The sequence below is a fragment of the Zootoca vivipara genome, chromosome 6 (assembly GCF_963506605.1).
Source record: "Zootoca vivipara chromosome 6, rZooViv1.1, whole genome shotgun sequence".
In the NCBI taxonomy this organism is placed as follows: Eukaryota; Metazoa; Chordata; class Lepidosauria; order Squamata; family Lacertidae; genus Zootoca; species Zootoca vivipara.
The window spans coordinates 79879671-79897991 of NC_083281.1; the positions used below are offsets into that span (position 1 = coordinate 79879671).

At 44.3% G+C, this 18321-nt stretch overlaps 1 protein-coding gene across 3 annotated transcripts in view; it reads left to right on the forward strand.

The window, feature by feature from the left end:
• CFAP74 (cilia and flagella associated protein 74) overlaps nucleotides 1-18321 on the forward strand; it is an 80790-nt gene that overhangs the window by 31688 nt on the left and 30781 nt on the right. For all 3 annotated transcript variants that reach the window (XM_060276180.1, XM_035120977.2, XM_060276181.1), the window contains exons 15-21: nucleotides 273-339; nucleotides 2227-2316; nucleotides 7813-8004; nucleotides 11232-11376; nucleotides 14647-14768; nucleotides 15491-15613; nucleotides 17713-17834. In XM_060276180.1, coding sequence (XP_060132163.1) covers nucleotides 273-339; nucleotides 2227-2316; nucleotides 7813-8004; nucleotides 11232-11376; nucleotides 14647-14768; nucleotides 15491-15613; nucleotides 17713-17834 — 861 coding nt within the window. The remainder of the gene's footprint in view (nucleotides 1-272; nucleotides 340-2226; nucleotides 2317-7812; nucleotides 8005-11231; nucleotides 11377-14646; nucleotides 14769-15490; nucleotides 15614-17712; nucleotides 17835-18321) is intronic.

Sequence of the window (18321 nt, forward strand, 5' to 3'; positions counted from 1 at the left end):
TTTGAACACTGAATAATAATCTCTCAAAGAGCAAATGTACTAATGTAGGTCTCAAAAAGGTCTCTGCACTGAAGTTTCAGTAATTTTCAAAATATATGCGAATTTTAAATACCTGTCAGTTAATTTGGAAAATGACAGCTGATTCATTTTTAAAAAAACCTTGATTGATTAAAATGATTTTAGTCACATCTTTTGCTTGCTGCTGTTACAAGAACAGCACAAATAAGTCTTTCAAATGGTCATCTAATTCTGTCTTTCATTTCCCACTGTAGCTTTGATCCTCCGGGCCCAATGTCTTCTGGACTCTCTTGCGAAGTAGGGGTGACCTTTAAACCTATGGTAGGCGTGCCATACATTCATCCTGATTAAATGGCATTTCAAATTTCATGATAGCAAAAGGATTAAGTGAAGAGTCACACAAGGTTGATCTGCTTTTTGCAAACTGTGAAATTCCATCATTCTGTTTTATAACTGTACCAGTCATAGAGAGCTGACATTTTGAAATGTTTTCTTGTTGAACTGAGGAAGAATTAGGAGTATAGAAAGCTATCCCCCCCCCAGGACAGAGTATTTCTCTGTCCCAATGTTAGCCACTCTGAATGACTGTAGCCCTTCAGGATTCCAGGTACTGCAATGGAATGTTGCTTTATCATTGGTGTGCAGAATTTCTTTTGATTTAAAATGGAGATTGAGGCAACAAAAGTTTGTTTGGGATTACTGGACTCCACAGCACCTCCATAGGAAGGAATTCAGACAGTTCAGACAGGTGTTGCTAATGGAGCACTGAAATTGCTGCAGTGTTTTCTTTCTGATCAGAAATTACTGCTCACATCAATGTTGTCTTGGATAAATCCTTGACATTTGTGAATGTTCATAAGCTCCTACATTATACTCTTGTGGAGTGGGGACTAACAGATGGACATCAGAAGTGAGTCCTGAGAATCCTGTAAGGTTGGAAGGAGAAATACCCACCAGTGATTTGAAGATCTCACTGACTATTCTACATTTGATTGTGTGGTTCGTAATCATCTGTTTCGTTCAGATACTTTTATGGGCAACCTATATTCATACATTTAAATCAGGATTGATGGAATATTGTTACTAATGTTATCTGGCAATGGAGTTCATTTTTAAAACTATTTCTTCTTTTTCTTCTGTTTTATTTGCAAATAAAAAGTGATATTTTTAAAAATGGGGGGGGGGACCTGGAACTTGCTGCATGAGCTGCAGTCCCTCCCATAAATGCATCTAAAGAGGGACCATGGAGCAAATGCTTCCCTCCTGTTTGCTTTAATAGACACCTAAGGCAGGTGTGGCTATACTTTCAGCCATAGCCAACCAGCAGTGGCAGTGTCCATTCACAATGTTACATGCCCTACTTTCCCATGCACACCTATTGGATATACCCACAATACTACACAAATTAGCAGATGTAGGAGTTTGGGATTAGAACCCTCACATAGAAGTTAAGGGGCTTTAACCCTTTTGTTTTATGCAGATGTTCCAACCTGGGTGGGACAGGGGCGGCATGCCTGCAATTTGCATTAGAAGAAAAAACTTCAGTTGGTGGGAAAAGTTTCCATTAGTGCAATGCAAACAGCAAGGATTCACTCAGGGCTGCTGTGGGATGATAAGAGTTTAAATGTGAGGCTAGTTTGACCTTCAGTGTTTTTATTTAAAACCAAGCAAGGAGCAAAGACATGTACCAACCAGGCATAAACACTAGGGGGCATGAAGCAGGGAAAGGGTGCCTGGGGAAAGGGTGTGTGGCTAGGTGAGACTTTTGAGGGCCAGTTAGGGAGGCTTGAAGGACCGCATTCTGCCCCCAGGCCTGAAGTTCTTCACCGTGGTTGTATACCCACTAATACAGCTTTCAAGTTGACATCCATAATAGATATAAAGCAGTATGAAGTTATAGCAATTAAAAAAGAAAAAAGAAACTACAGCCCAATTAAACAGTGTGTAAGTAAACAATAGCACAGTTGCCAATAAGAAGTGCTTATGGACAGCTGATACTGATTATGGTTAAAAGCTTATGCAAATAGGACTGGGTGAATCTGCCTTAATTCCAGAGCTAGGGCTATATAGGGAAAGACTGTAATACTTGCTGTTATCCTGCAAAACATTGCACACTTTTTATTAACCCCTTAAAATAGTCTAAAGCAATGCTTAATTTACTGGCGGGTATAACTAGATTCTGATGGGCATTTTTTGTTTCCTTTTAAGGTAAACCAAGATCTTGAAGGAGAAGTCACATTTTTATCTCAGATCGGCTCCTTCTCAATCCCACTCAAATGTTCAACCAAGAAGAGTGTGGTGAGTCCAATACCTATCCTTGAATCTTTGGATGAGACAGCCCTGTTTCAGGAAATAGGAATGAAAGTAAATAGAGGGACGGAAAGTGGTTGCATTCTCTCTCCTTTTTAATGCAGCAAATACACACACCATTTATTCTAGAGTAAACACAATTTCTGCATATGTTTTGGTGACTTTTCTGTGGAACTGCAACCCAAGTCACTTGTGACTTCCTGTTGTGCACAGTTATAAAATGCTGAAGTAGTAAAAGCAACGCTTAACATTTTGTATAGCACTTTACAGGTGTTCCAAGTACCTTAAATTCATTATCCAGTTGCAGCAAACGTTGGTAGCTACTGGTACTGTTAGGGCAGAAGACAGCCAAAAGTAGGCGGAGCCAGAGTGAAGACTGGCAGAGCCAGTTCATTCATTGGCACCTTCCTCCGAGGAGCTGAATGTCCCCTCACAGGACCTTACCCGTTCTGAGGTGCAGGAAGCACAACAAGCAAGAGGCTTTGGGACAGAGGAGGGGTGCTCTCTTCCAACCAGAGGGCTGGCCCACTAAGAAACTAAAGTTATCCACAAAGTGGGGGGCAGAGCCCAGGAAAGGTAGTGTGGAGGCATAGTCTTAAAAAGGTTCAATCTGCTCTTAAGCTTTATCGGAGCAAGTTGTTTCCTTGGTGCAAGAATTCAAGATTTCATCTAACTTAAGTAGGGAGGAGATATATCTGGCCTTAAGAAGAATTAGACCAGTCCCAAGCCCTGGCTGTGGCTGAGCTGGTGGTGACCACGGGGTTGTAGAGCACCACCGTCTCTCAGCTTCAGGAGGGAATGAAGTGGCCACTGGAACACACGGGCTGCTCTGTCCTGAGGGTGCCCACCACTTGCCAAGCCCAGTACCGTCTCCTGGTGAGATTTCCTGAAGTTTGAGGCTTGCGTTCCAGAATGCTTGGCTCCACCCCTCCTCCCCTTATTAGCTTCCTTTAAGAAAGCTGCTGCCTTGTAACTCTAATCAGGTCAGCATAGCAGCGCTCCAAAGCGGGAACAGCTGTTGTCTCCATAGCTACAATGAGTGGAGCCTTGGCACTCCTACACACACCAGTCTGTTGGTATGGAGAGTGTTCCAAGCAGAAGACCATGGAGTAACAGAGAAGTGCCCATTTTCAGGTGATAGGTTTGGCTATTTAAGAGTCTCTAGTTCTCTAACAAAGAGGGTGAAGCATAGGGAAGGTGGACAGGAGACAGAAGCTCAGAAGGCCTCAGTTCACCACCGCCTCTGTTGAAGCAAGTGTCAGTGGCAAGTGGGGAAAAAGCATAAAAGGAGAATTTCCTGGATGCCAAGATCCAGGTTTAGGGCAAGTACTCTTTGGTGAGAAAACCCCAGCAGATACTTAAAATCACAAATATGAAACATAGGAAAGCATGGAAATGTAGGCTGTTAGACCTTTAAAATATGCTCTTCTCGGTTTCTTCCGAAGTTCCCCTCTTCCACTAGCATAGGAAAAGGCCACATGCTTGGCAAGTTTAAAATGTTCTACTTATGAACTCTTCAAAGGTCAGATTCATGTGATTTTTCCATACAGCAATCATTAAAAGTTGCACAAGCATGAAAACCTGGCTTAGTTACAGTGGTGAAAGTTCTTAAATTATTGGTATAGGAAGAGAGAGAGGCTTGTTAACGCCATGTTGTCAGAACTTGGAGCAACCAGCTCATACCACTTTAGGTTCTGAGCTTCTCAGGTAAGATGAAGAGCAATAGACCTGACTACCTTCCTCCCAAGGTGAGAGTGAGTGACCCAGCTAAGACTGGCAGAACAGCTTACTCTATGGCATTAACCCCTCACTAATCAGACTTTACCTTTAATCAGACTTAGGGACGCGGGTGGTGCTATGGGTTAAACCACAGAGCCTAGGGCTTGCCAATCAGAAGGTCGGCAGTTCAAATCCCTGCGACGGGGTGAGCTCCCGTTGCTCGCTCCCAGCTCCTGCAAACCTAGCAATTCAAAAGCACGTCAAAGTGCAAGTAGATAAATAGGTACCACTACAGCAGGAAGGTAAACGGCATTTCCGTGTGCTGCTCTGGTTTGCCAGAAGCGGCTTTGTCATGCTGGCCACATGACCTGGAAGCTGTACGCCGGCTCCCAGCCAATAACGCGAGATGAGCGCCACAACCCCAGAATCGGTCACAACTGGACCTAATGGTCAGGGGTCCCTTTACCTAATCAGATTTAACTGCTCCAGAACCTTGCCCAAGAACGGGAGACTGGCAACTGGCTGATAATTACATAGATTTTTTGAATCCAGGGAGGGTTTCCTGAGGAGTGGTTTTACCACTGCCCCCTTCAAGCAAGCAGGTATCACCCGCTCTTGGCAAGAAAGCATTAATCACCTTCTTCATACAACCAGCTGTCCCTTACCTGCTAGTTTTATCAACCAAGAGGGGCAATGGTCCAGAGCGCAAGTGGTTGCTCTGAATGATCCAAGCACCTTGTCTGCATCCTCAAGCCTTACTATTTAAACTCATCCAACATAACAGGACTAGACTCTGGACTAGACTCTCGAGCTTCATCTGCTTTTACAGTGGAGTCAAGGTCCAAGCAGTCGCCATTGATTTTATCCTCAAAATGCTTGGCAAACAAGTCACAGCAAACTACTGTTGGTTTTGTCATCTCCTTTGGGCCAGACTTTAAAAGGACCCGCACTATCTGGAAAAGCTCTGCTGAACAGCACAGCGAGGAGGCAATGGAGACAACAAAGTATGCCTTTTCTGCCTTCACTGCCACTAGGTTGGCTCGATGATGAGTCCTAACCAGTGTTTGACTTCATTCGACTGGAGTTTTCTCCACTCACATTCAAGTCGTCTCCCTTGAAAAGGGTCTGAAAAGAATTGACTTTAAAGCCCTTCAGGGCAGGGAAAACCACTCTTGACCATGGCAGTGAAAGGAGTATGTTGTAAAACCTGACATTCCACACAATTGGTGCCATTACTGAAAGGGACCTGCTTTGCATAGCGCCACTTGGAGGAAAGCCTCAGAAAAACTGCAGAGAACAGGGTAGTCCCAAGCACACAGAAGTTCTCTGTTTTAAATTTTAAATAATACGTATTGCTATAGTGTTTTCTCTTTTTAAGACTACAGGTGCCAGTGCTGCAAAAACACATGTAGGTGGTTCCATTTAAAAGTGCACTTGAGTATAATGCTCAAAGACAACAACTTCAGAGAATTTGTTCCTAAAATTAGCTGTGCAGTGGAAAACAACAGCATCTTGAAATCTAACCAACAGCTTGCAATAAAAGTTTATGAACCTTTTGTTTGTTTATTTATTTATTGCTGATACATTGTTGGGAGCCTTTTGAGAATTTTATCAAGCTAGCTATTCGAGGGGAAAGGACGTCAACGCATTATTTTTAGGCATTGGACGCACAGTTCCATCAAGGACAGTCACTCTTATTAAACATAGATGCTTAAACAAGCTCCTTGTACAACCAAGGACATGATTAGTTCCACAACATGTGCTTGCTATCAAGGCATTGCAAGGTAGCAGCATTTTAATTCTTCAAAGGCAAATTGTGGGAAACCAGCAAAGGGGTAATTTTGCTCCAGGTTACCAGCTTCTGCTGTTTATTTGTTTGTTTGTTTGTTTGTTTGTTTGTTTACTTATTCAATGTATATCCCACCTTTTGCTCCAAGGAGCTCATAGTGGTGCACATGTTTCTCCTCCACCCCATTTTAATCTCCGTAACAACCCTGTGAGGTAGGCTAGGCTGAGTCTATGTAGTGCATTGCTGCTTGTTCCTTCTGCAGACATGCCTCACTTCTGAGCCTTCCTACTAGTTTTGCTGTGTGAGGCCTGGTGAGTGGACCTCTGTCCCAAACACAAGCCTGTAAGTGCATCACTGCACCCAAGGCCTGAAGTTGATAGGATCAGTCTGATGTTTATTCCAGTGTACATGTGTTCTGTGCTACTTTCTGACCACAGAAGGACCTCAGGACTATTCAAGAGTTTGCAATTAGATACATGAGAGACAACATCGATTTCAAAAAGGAGTGGGAACCATTTATAAACTATATAAAAAGACAGTATAAACATTTGGAACCATTGGCAGGTTTTGACTAAACTTTCACAACTATATAAGAGGTAAAACCAGCAGGGTATAGAATTTGTTTAATAAATTAATACGGAAATACGGGGAAAGCCAAAGAGGGGGGAGGGGAGAAATATGGATATATAAATTGTTCAATTAAGATTTGTGGAAAATTTGTTGTTATAATTTGAAAATTCAATAAAATTATTATTAAAAAAGTTTGCAATTAGACAGCCATCTTGAAGGACAATGTTAGCAGATGGCCACTGTGAGAAAAGGGTTGTCCTAATCCAGCAGGGCTCTCCTTATGCATTTCGGATTTTGCCGTGTGTGTGTGTGTGTTTTTCCCTTATCAGGGATGTTTCATAAATAATTTCTTCCTTTCCCATCAAATAAACCATGACAAGTATTCAACGCTTGGGCGAGAATCATATCTTGCTGGCTCTCCATGGCAATCAGCATTGCCAAGTTTAGAAATGTGCCCCCTGACTTAGCAGCAAATTGGCAGGAAATGAATTGCTTAATAAATTGGTTAGCTGGATCTCTTATTTGTCACTAAATGTCAAAACTGAGCAGCACAACAAACGTGCCTAAATACTAAAATAGCTGAATTATGAATATAGCTAATGCCCCATCCCAGAAGGCGTATCACTGAGGCAGCAGGTCGGAGGATGAAGTATTGGGGGCAAGTAGCAGACCTGATATCCAAATACAAAGTTTATTAAAAATAAGCATTATCTTTACTGTACCGTGGAAGGTGCTGTAATATTCTGTCCTGTGCTCACCAAATGGATAGAGACATTTGTATGAATGTACTTTGTGGAATGTAGAAGTAATTAGTGCAGGATGGGTTCATCATTCTGGAGGGGTCCTGTAACCCCTCCAGTTAGAGTGTTAATATTCATATTTGATGAATGATTCGGTGAGTTGTTCATTTACATAGAAAAGCGTCCTCTAACTTGATGTACGTAGTAGAAGCATTGATTTAATTTAGAGATTAAACTTGGACTCATGCTTTTATCAAGATTTAGTATTAACCTAATTGTGTATGAGAGATGTTGGGTTGAACCCTAGTGATTTCTTCTCAGAGTAGATCCACTGAACTTAATGGGCCTTAATCCTGGCTCTGAGTAGGATGAACACTGAGTGCAATCTGTAGTATTTAGATGGGTTTTTTTTTTAATGGTTTACATTCTTTAAAATTTGATATCATTTTTCCTTTTGTAAAAAAAAAAAATCATTGATTTATAAATCTGCTGTAGCTTCCATGCAACAGTCAAGGGGAAAAGATCCCACTGTGACATTGCCTTTTGAAGCGGCAATAAGGATTTTAAGGTCTTGTGCTTGAAATGGTAGCCGTTCATTTAACTGACATTACTGCCTATCTAGGACAGTAGTAATTATGTTTCCTCCCTCTCTCCCTCTCTTTTCAGCTGGCACTAGATAAAGAGCTCATTGACTTTGGCACTCATGTGGTGGGAGAGACAATTTCACGGACCATCACCTTGACGAACTCTGGCGCCTTGGGAACAAGATTCCAGCTCCGCAAAGCAGCTGACACTACACACACTGCAATGGTGCAACATAATGTGACTGCACCACCTTCCATCGACAAAACAGTCATTGTAAGCCCTCCTCAGTTGAGAGCTCCAAGCAACATAGATCGGCAGATCTCAAACTAGTCATTGATAGGTGCTCCCTTCCCAGAGAGATTGGACTGTCGTTTCCCTTAAGCCTGCTTGGAAGCAGGAATCCTTTCCTGATGAGTTTGCAATTCAGAGTTTCTTCTCTATTGCTTTTGCTCTGGATTGGCTTCCTTATAGGATCCAAGAGTCTAGCCCAGTGATATTATTTCCCCCCAGCCTAAAGTTGCTACTAGAAATACGAAAACTTAAAGCAAGCTTAATGATTGATTTTTAGGCAAGACTTTTAAGGAAAGAAAGAAAGCATTCTGATAAGATTTCTTGTGGGATGCGGTGGGGTACAGACTGAACATAGGGATAGAGGAGAAACATATTTCATTTGCATTTTAATATAAACATACCAAACTTCCTGAACCATTCATCAAAGTGAAACGCAGTTATCACTTGAAAATTTACACTGCTTTGAATTTTTGGTGCATCTGCCCAACCAAAACATGTTTACAAAAAAGCACAACAATGCTCATATTGTGGGAAATGATGTACAAAACCACATTATATTGAGGGAATTGGTCTGCAAAAATTGCTTGTATGCAGCAAATGCATACAAACTTTGTGCGAACTTAATTTTTTTTAGCAAACTTTGGAAATGGGGGCAGCTGAACTGAATTGTGAAAATGAGAAACTGAAATGAACAAATTTCTCTGTTCCAAACTGCCCATGCCTTGTTTGTTACAGTTTTATCAAATCAAGGTGTGTGTTTTTCCCAGGAACCTTTTTTGGGATAAGCCAGTGAACGCTTTGATGACTAACTTAAATGGAGCAGAGATCAGGCAGTTACCACAACCATAAACATCAAGCTCCTTGATCATTATGAGCACTATGAGCCCTCTTTCATTTTGGAACAAATGAAAAATTGCTCTAAACTGAGACTCCTACATTCCCCATTTGTGCCATTCAGAGATTAGGGCAGTTTACTTTAGTATGGCAGCAACACTGAGGTCAGTGGCTGCTTCTGCTCGTTCACCATATATTTCTCCAGAGTTTCCTGGCTATTATGTTGTTCAAGAGTATTTCCCCCCCAACAAATACCCTGGTATTATGCAATATATGGTGCAGTGTTTGAGGAGTAATGGCCCTGGAACTCACGATACAGAAGGCAAGGTTTTATATAGCACTGACATTTCCTTTCATATTCTCTGTGGAGGCCGCCCCACCAAGCTCAGTTGTCAGCCAATTCCCACCTGCCTATCTGCCTCTTTACATACAAACAACCTCCTCTTATCTCTTATCTCTTATCTCTTATATCTCTTATCTTCTATCATATATAGCTTTGTTATTGTTTAGTCATTTAGTCATGTCCGACTCTTCGTGACCCTATGGACCAGAGCATGCCAGGCACTCCTGTCTTCCACTGCGTCCCACAGTTTGGCCAGACTCATGTTGGTGGCTTTGAAAACACTGTCCAACCATCTCGTCCTCTGTCGTCCCCTTCTCCTTGTGCCCTCAATCTTTCCCAACATCAGGGTCTTTTCCAGGGAGTCTTCTCTTCTCATGAGAGTGGCCAACGTATTGGAGCCTCAGCTTCAGGATCTGTCCTTCCAGTGAGCACTCAGGGCTGATTTCTTCAGAATGGATAGGTTTGATCTTCTTGCAGTCCATGGGACTCTCAAGAGTCTCCTCCAGCACCATAATTCAAAAGCATCAATTCTTCGGCGATCAGCCTTCTTTATGGTCCAGCTCTCACTTCCATACATCACTACTGGGAAAACCATAGCTTTAACTATATGGACATTTGTTGTACATACCTCTTATCTCTCCTATCTCTTATCTATTCTTATCTCTTATCTTTTATATTATCCTTTTCCTTGCTTATCTCATCTGTTACCAATCTCTTGACTGTATTATCTCTTATATCTTATCTATTTCTCAATCAATCCCTTCATGATGAATGTGTTCCACCCCCTTCTTTCAGAGGCAGCCTGTCTCGGGGAATCGCAAGTGGGGAAAGTGCTGCTGTGCTGAAGTCCTGCTTGCATATTTCCCATAAGACAGGCACATCCAACAGGTAACATCATTGGATGTCTGTGGTAGATCACTGGTAGATCGCTCAACAAGTTTTGCTCCTCTAAAAATAGCTGAACAACTTTGACCTGAACCCCCCAAAAGGGGGTAGATCACTGCCAGTCTTTGTGAGTAGATTGCAGTCTCTTGGGAGTTGGCCACCCCTGCCATAAGACATCTGCTTGGCCAGTGTGAGAACAGGATGTTGGACTAGATGAGTCACTGGCCACTGGCCTGATCAAGCAGGTTTTTCTGGTGTTCTTATGTGGATGGTCCTGTTCTGTGTCTACTGATGGTTTCCCCCCTTCAGAATCAAAAGGCTTAGTAGCTGTCCAGGAAATACCCCTATATGGAGGCCAGACTGATCAATACTGTGTTGGGACAAAATAAAAAAATTCCTTCCAGTAGCACCTTAGAGACCAACGAAGTTTGTCATTGGTATGAGCTTTCATGTGCATGCACACTGTGGTGTAATGGTTAGAGCATAGGTCAGCAACATCGAGCCCATGGGCCGGATGCTGCCCACAAAGGCCGTTTATCTGGCCCATGGGCTGCCCATGAACCGAGCTGCCTGCTTGGTAAGTCCCCTGTGCGCTGTGCTAAACCAGCGCAGCGCGGGGACTTGCCGAGCGAAGCTGGAAATCGCGCCTGCGCAGCCGCAGAAGCTGTGAACATTCCGGTGTTCCGGACATGGGCATCGCAGCACCGGAAATTGCTTCTGTGCAGTCGCAGACATGCACAGAAGCCATTTCCAGTGTTCCAGAGATGGACAGCGCGGCACCGGAAATCACTTCTGCACATGTCCGGCCCATGTCCAGCCCACGGACAAGAGTCCGTGTGAATGCTCCGGCCCACGGCCGGAAAACATTGCCGACGCCTGGGTTAGAGAGTCAGACTAGAAGCTGGTGAGACCAGGGTTCAAATCCCTACTCAACCATAAAGTTTACTGATAATTTGTTCATGAGTTTTATTTTATTTATGCTGTATTTGTGATGTTCTATTACGTTACTGTTATTGATTGTTTGCAAGAGGCTTTGAGTTTCATCTGAATGAAAAGCAGCATAGAAATATGATAAATCAAATCTTAGTCCATCTGAAAATAATTGGAATTCTTAAACCCAAGAGCTTTTTGTATATTTCCCAATTAGGTTTGTGCCCCTGTGGTCGAAACAACAACTGGTGTTAAGAAAGACAGCAACTTTAGTATGGGGCGTTTCACTGGCGACAAGGAAACAGTTTCTCTTAACCGCTCTGAAGAGGTTATTCACCACACCCCTTTTCCTGACTATTTGGGTAAGGTTTCTGGTTTAAGGGATTTTAAGGTAAATTCCAAGAGTATAAGTAAAAGTATAAGTAGAAAAAAATCTTGCAGATACTGTTTGTGCCTGGTTTGTTTTTGTTTTAAAAAAGCTTCCTTCCTTCAAAACTTGGCTTGTTCAATAGTTCTGAAGAAATCAAAATCATGCTCGCCTTGCCATTTTGTGACATTTGGGTTAGCTGCCTAATAACATTATTACCCTACTATGGATTTTGGATTTCCCCCCCCCCCAATCTGCATGGACCTGCAAGGAGAGAGAATGATCACTTGGGAAGGGGGCTAAAACAGCAGTGGGGAATCCTTTTCAGCCCAAGGACAGCATTCCCAACCTTCTGGGGTCGCTTGGTCCTCTAATGACAAAGAATTATCCAGGAGCACCTCAAGGTGCGTATTCCTGCAACCCTGGCCTGAGCAGGCAATGGCAGTTTCCCCTAAAGTACAAAACCTCCAAAGATTTCTTCCCATGGATACAGAATCATTATCACTGTTCTCCTAGAAATTATCTGAAACACCCACATCTCAAAAAGCAAGAACCAGGTGACAAGTTTATTTTTACAACCTGCAATTTTATGAACAAAGTGACACAACGATAAATTGTGTAAGTTTCTCTCCCCAGCTTTTAAATGTTTCAAAAGCGTCATCGAGTTTATTTATTTTGGAGAAAATAAAGCCATTCAGTTTGGAAATATTTGCTCCCCCATTTTTTGTGCTTATCAAATGCTGCCTGTGCCACAGTTGCCCTGCTGTGCTGCTTTTCAACAAAACTCTAGTCTGTGGGATTTGAACTGTACAGTTAAAACAAGTTGCCAGTGCAATACAGCAGCAATAGCAGTGGCGGCTGGTGCCTGTTGGGACTGGTAGGGCAGAAGGCAGGGAGACCCAATAGTAGACAGAGCCAGATCCAATCACAGACACAGCCATGGGCGTAGGCAGGGGGGCAGGAGGGGGCAATTGCCCCCCCTAGAAGCAGGGCCGCTGGCCAGCCTGCCCCGCTGCCCGCCCGGTGCCATCTCCCTGGCTGGCTGTGGGGCGGGTGGAGGGAAAGCCCCAGAGCCGCGCAAAGCGTTTGGCTGGCTTTCCCTCCGCCCGCTCCACAGCCAGCAAGGGAGAAGGGAGACGTCCCTTCTAGCCGACTGGCTGTGGGGCGGGCAGAGGGAAAGCCAGGCAACCGCTTTCCCTCCACCTGCCCCGGCGATTGCAGAGGGGGAGGAGGGGATCGGAGCAGCCCGATTTCGGGCTGATCCTGGCTCCCCCTCGCCCCTGCCGTTCAAGGAGGGGGAGGAGGGAAAGCTGGCAAGGGAGAAGGGAGCTTTCCTTGCCCCGCTGTGGCCCCTCCCCCGCCCCTTGGCCCCTCCCTGATTTTCATCCTGGCTACGCCCCTGGACACAGCAAAGACCAATGACAGGCAGAGCCAATAATTCCAATTGTGTCCTCTGCCTCCTCCCAGCTGAATTCCCTAGGGGGAAACTGTGAGACTAAGGGGAAGGAAGGTGATGGACAATGCCAGTCCCATGGACTGGCTTTAAGAATGCAGGCACGTGCGGCCTGGCTGAGGGCAGACTGTGAGTCATTCACCCTAATGAATCAGTCTCCAGCGATCATCAGGGTCCTGTGTACAGTTCTAGTAGAAAGCCCAATTCTGACTAGAATCATCTGCTGCTACAGTTTCTTGCCACCCTTACCTCCCCTGCTTTCACCCTTTGGGCCCAATCATTTGCAGGCCTGGAGAGGACAAGCAGTACTTGCACACCTTTATAATATGTTTTTCATTTGCCCACTATCTCTCATAACTCTTGGGGTGGTGAAAGCAATAGGGAGGGGGAGGGCAATAACTGCCACCTATCCCAATAGCTCACTCTCATTTATTGTTCATGAATGCTAGGATGTTAACTGAGACATTCTGCAAACACCATATAACACCTCTACTGAGAGGGCTTCACTGGTGGCCAATATGCTACCAAAGACAGTGCAGTGTTTTGATGTCAGCCCTACATGACTTGGGACAGGTTGCCAAAGGGACCTCCTTACCCCATAGATTGCTGCCCAGCAACTATGCTTTTTGTACACACTAGGAACTGGGCTTTTGGTGTTGCAGCACCAGCCCTTTGGAAGCAGTTTCTAGAAGTCAGAAAGGAACAGCTGGAGTATTCTATGATTGCCAAGAGAAATCACTCATCGCATCAACTTCCTCTACAAAACACCATCAAGGAGCAAGCATGCTTTAGATAATTTTGCAGAGCTCAGGAGGCTGTTGGTTCTAGTATTATTGTCTGAAGAGTCATGTTTCGTTTTATAGCAGTGGTGAGGAACCTATGGCCCACCAGATGTTCAACTCCAACTCCCACCAGTTCCTGCCACAAATGGCCAATAGGGATGGTGGGAGGTCCAACACCGAGGGCCTCTGGCAGTTTCCTTGTTGCGAGAAGCCAAGTTGCAGGGAACTAGGCAGAGGGCCTTCTCGGTAGTGGCGCCCGCCCTGTGGAACGCCCTCCCATCAGATGTCAAAGAGAAAACTAACTACCAGACTTTTAGAAGACATCTGAAGGTAGCCCTGTTTAGGGAGGCTTTTAGTGTTTAATAGATTACTGTGTTTTATTTTTCTGTTGGAAGCCGCCCAGAGTGGCTGGGGAAACCCAGCCAGATGGGCGGGTGGCTGGGGAAACCCAGCCAGATGGGCGGGGTATAAATAATAAATATTATTATTGTTGTTATTGTTATTGTTATTATTTATTATTATTAGTCTAGCAGTATCTGGGGGACTACACATGCTATATAGGAGGCATGCAGAACCCCAACCCCGACTAGGAACATAGGGATGGTGGGAGTTGTAGTCCAACAGCATCAGGAAAACCACAGGTTCTCCAACTCTGAACCAACCCTGCTTTTGTCATCTGAGGCCATTCTCATGTACCCCTTCTCAGTGGTTGCTCTCTTGGGAGGCACAGCTGACATCATCACTATCTGTTTTAGGCAACAGGCAAAAGCACTGTTGTTCTCCCAGGCATTTGGATCTTCATTTTCGTCAATTCTTTTAGTGAGTTGGGGTTGAGTTGGATCCGCATATTATATAATGTAATTGGTGAACATTTCAGGGTTTTTGTCCCCCCCCCCCTTGTTTTTACATTTGTTTTTAATGTCTGATTTTACAAGCCACATTGAGTTTCATTTTAGAGGCAGGAGGTGGAGACAAATAAATAAATATGGTTAATAACATTACAGAGTTTCCTCATTTGTCTACCTTTTAGAGCAACTTGATAACCTGGCTTCCGAAACGGACATCATTGGGGAAAGCCTACGAATCCCTTCAGCTGAGAGACCTCTGGAACAGCAGTCTAGGGAAGAAGTACTTGAGCTCACAGTGGGCAAGGTAATGCATTGATAGAGAAACTGTAGGTTGTAGCTAACAAAGTCCTACCCAGAGTAGACCAATTTGAATTAATGGACCTAATTAGTCACACCTGTTAATTTCAGTGAGTCTACTCTGGGTTGGACTAACATTGGATATAACCCTGTGAGCTTATTGGTGAATGGAGAGGCTCTCCAATACCTTAGGTGAGATATCTTCATGTAGTTTATTTTATTTTAGTGGCACTTTCCCATAGTGCACTGTGCCAATAAGCAGCTCACAATAAGAAAGGTTATCTCAACAACTACGGTAACTTGACCAAGGAAAAACATTATAAAGCAGTTACAGTCAAAATACATTCTTCCATCCAGTGATCTTGGGAATGCCAGAAACAGTGTCCTTCGGCCACCAGATGGCTTGGTAAACAGGAATGTTTTAAAATTCCTCCTGAAGGTAAATGATGGAGACAGACACACTTCACTAGAGAGAGAGTTTACCCCACCACCACCACCACCAAGAATCCTGGGATTGGTAGTTTGTAAAGGGTACTGGGAATTGTTGCTCTGTGGGGTACAGTTCCTAGGATTCTTTGGGAAGGTGGGAAATGTATGGTGCATATGCAACTTAAACATGGATGAGAAAAGATGCAGAGAAGATAAAAAGGAAGTGAAAGTAAGCAATAATCGCAAACCACTTTTAGAAAGTTGAGTTGTCATTACTCTTCTTTTTTGCTTATTATTCAGGTTTCTGAAGGTGATATTGGACCCTTCAGCTCTGTCAAACTTCAGATTATGTTCACCCCAACAATTCCTGGGGCTGTGCAGGCTGATTTTGAGATTACCTTTGACAACCCGGACTGCAAACCAGTGAGTAGTTATTGCTCTGAGCCTTATGTTTGCTTTTTGTGCTGGTGCTAGGATGTGCTGTGGAATGGATGGAGGGCTCTTCAGCACAAGGGCCACATTTTCTCATCGGGAACTTTCCTGAGTCTTCATTCCCAGGGTGGGTTTGGTCAGACACACACTTGGCAAACAAAAAGTATTATCACACTTCAAATAAACATTCCAGCTTGGAAAATCACTAGGGGAGGGTGCAAAGCAAGGCTGGTGAGGGATGTGGCCAGGGGAGGCATGGCTCTAGAAGAATTTGCTCAGGACAAAATGGGTTTGAAACCCTCTTCTGGAAGGTTCAGAAGTATATACCTGATAGGCCCACATATGCACTCAGCAGGTCTGGGAAGTTGGGTTGCTGCCAAACAGCAGTAAAACATAGTTAGCAGTGGGGAAGTGGCAGGTAAAAAGAGCAGTATAGGAAGGTGTCTTACATCAAGCCAGGGCATATAGCAGGCATCTCCAAACTTCGGCCCTCCAGAGGTTTTGGACTGCAATTCCCATCATCCCTGACCACTGGTCATGTTAGCTAGGGATCATGGGAGTTGTAGGCCAAAACATCTGGAGGGCCGCAGTTTGGGGATGCCCAGCATATAGTGTCACATTGTCAACACTGACTGGCAGGAGCTCTCCGTGGAGGATTCTTTCCCAGCCCTACCTGGAGATGCCCAGGAGTCAAACTGGGACCTTCTGCCACAAAAGCTACTGCCCACCATTCCACCCCCCCTTGCAACACTGTCTTCTAGTCCCCACAGCTGTTCTTTTTCCCTGATGTGGCAAAGGCACATTCAGAAACCTGAGCGAGGGAAAGGGTTTTCAAGGAGTAAGCGTTAAGCATCCAGCCACCTTTTCTCCAGAGCAAACAGCTGCAGTATTGTAGCTGTTTGACGGAGGCCTAGGGCCCCTGATTAGGGCACTTTCAGACTGCCACTATTTTCAAGTGGGGTTCAACCTCGTACTAGTAAATCACATTGTGCAATTACAGTTTACTGGGAGGTCTTGCACAACAAACCAAGTTTCCCCACAATGATCAGACTTTTGTGACAGATTTTGATGGGAAAATGCATTGGAAAGTGTAGGGTAACACTTGCTTTGATGCAACATCATCTAAGCTCCCTGCATACAAATAGGAATGAATCTGCAATAAACAGGCAATTTAGAAGTGCCCTTGGTCACCTCCAAAAATGTATTTTTCACCCTAAGATCTGCAGGCAATTCTGACTAGCGCCCCTTCTTAGTGTGACGGTGCTTTTTCGGAGAGTTGAGCATAAGAACATAAAAAGAGCCTGCTGGATCAGAACAACAGCCTGTCTAGTCCAGCATTCTGTTCTCACAGTGCCCAGCCAGATGCCTTTGGTAAATCCGCAAGCAAGATTCAAGCACAATAGCACTCTGCTCTCCCGCAGTTTCCAGCAACTGGTATTCAGAAGCATTACTGCTTCTAACCGTGGAGGCAGTGGCTAATAGCCTTGTCCTCCATCCTCTTTTCAACCCATCCAATTGGTGGCCATCTCTGCCTCCTGTGAGAGCAAAGTGATATGATATTCATTCATTCATATATTCATTTATCACACGCACACACCCCACACACTTTTCAGATAAATGAGAGAGCTGGCATCAACAGCAAAACTGGAAAGAAATGGTCACTCCCATGGGCTTAGGAACTAAAAAGACACACAAGAGAAGGAGAATGAAGAGAAAAGGTAGAAGAGGGTAGCCCTATCCAGGTTCCTATTGAAGTGAGTGCTTTCTGAAACAAGGTGGTTCCTCCCTAAGCTGATTAGAGTTTCAAAGCACTCTACCAGCTGCTTGGGAAACTGTGGCTTTCCAAATGTTGCACTCTAGCTCCCATCAGCCCCAGCCAGTGTTGCCAAAGGTCAGGTAAGGAAGATATCTGGAGGGCCACAAACGTTCCCCATCCCTAGACTAACCAAACATATAGGCCACTCTCGTATGTAATTTGGGCTTCCAAGAGTTTCGGGGAAGAGTTTGAACCTGAACGCTTGGGGCAGCAAATGTTTTTTCAGCATACAAGACCGTGTTGTCCCTGAAACTTTACATCTGTTCGTGTTCAGTTGTCCTTCAGTGCCACTGCTGTTTCTGTGTCTGTGCCGGTGTGGGTGCCCAATCCAAACGTTGACCTCAAAATCTGCATGTATGACAGGCTTTATCAGGACTGCATCATCATCCAAAGCAGGTGTGTGGCCCAGGAATGCATCTACTTCCAGGTTTTTCCACAGGTTGACTGATTCTTAAATTTGCCCTCGTTTATTAGCATTTGCTGCAATCATATTCACATTTACTTGGGAGGAAGTCTAAATTAACTCAATGGAACTTAGTTTGAGCAGACATGAGTAGGATTGCACTGTTGGTTTTGTTAATCTGCCATTATTTGTTTAAAGCTGGAAACTCGATTGTGTTCCCAAGTACACTTTTATTCTGCTGGGATGAAGGTCCATCACAAGGGGTATTGGCACCACCTGTCATCCGATGCACACAAAGCTGTAGTAAGTAGGCAGGGCTTAGTCCTCCTCAACCACAGTCTGTTTCCTGCCTTCCTCAGAGGTGGTCACCTTGGGTGGCCAGGCTTGCCTTTTGAGTGGGCAGCCTTCAACCCCACAGCCTCCCAGCCCTACCCCATGATTACTGGCCTCTTCTGCACATCTTACCATTATTTGCTCTCT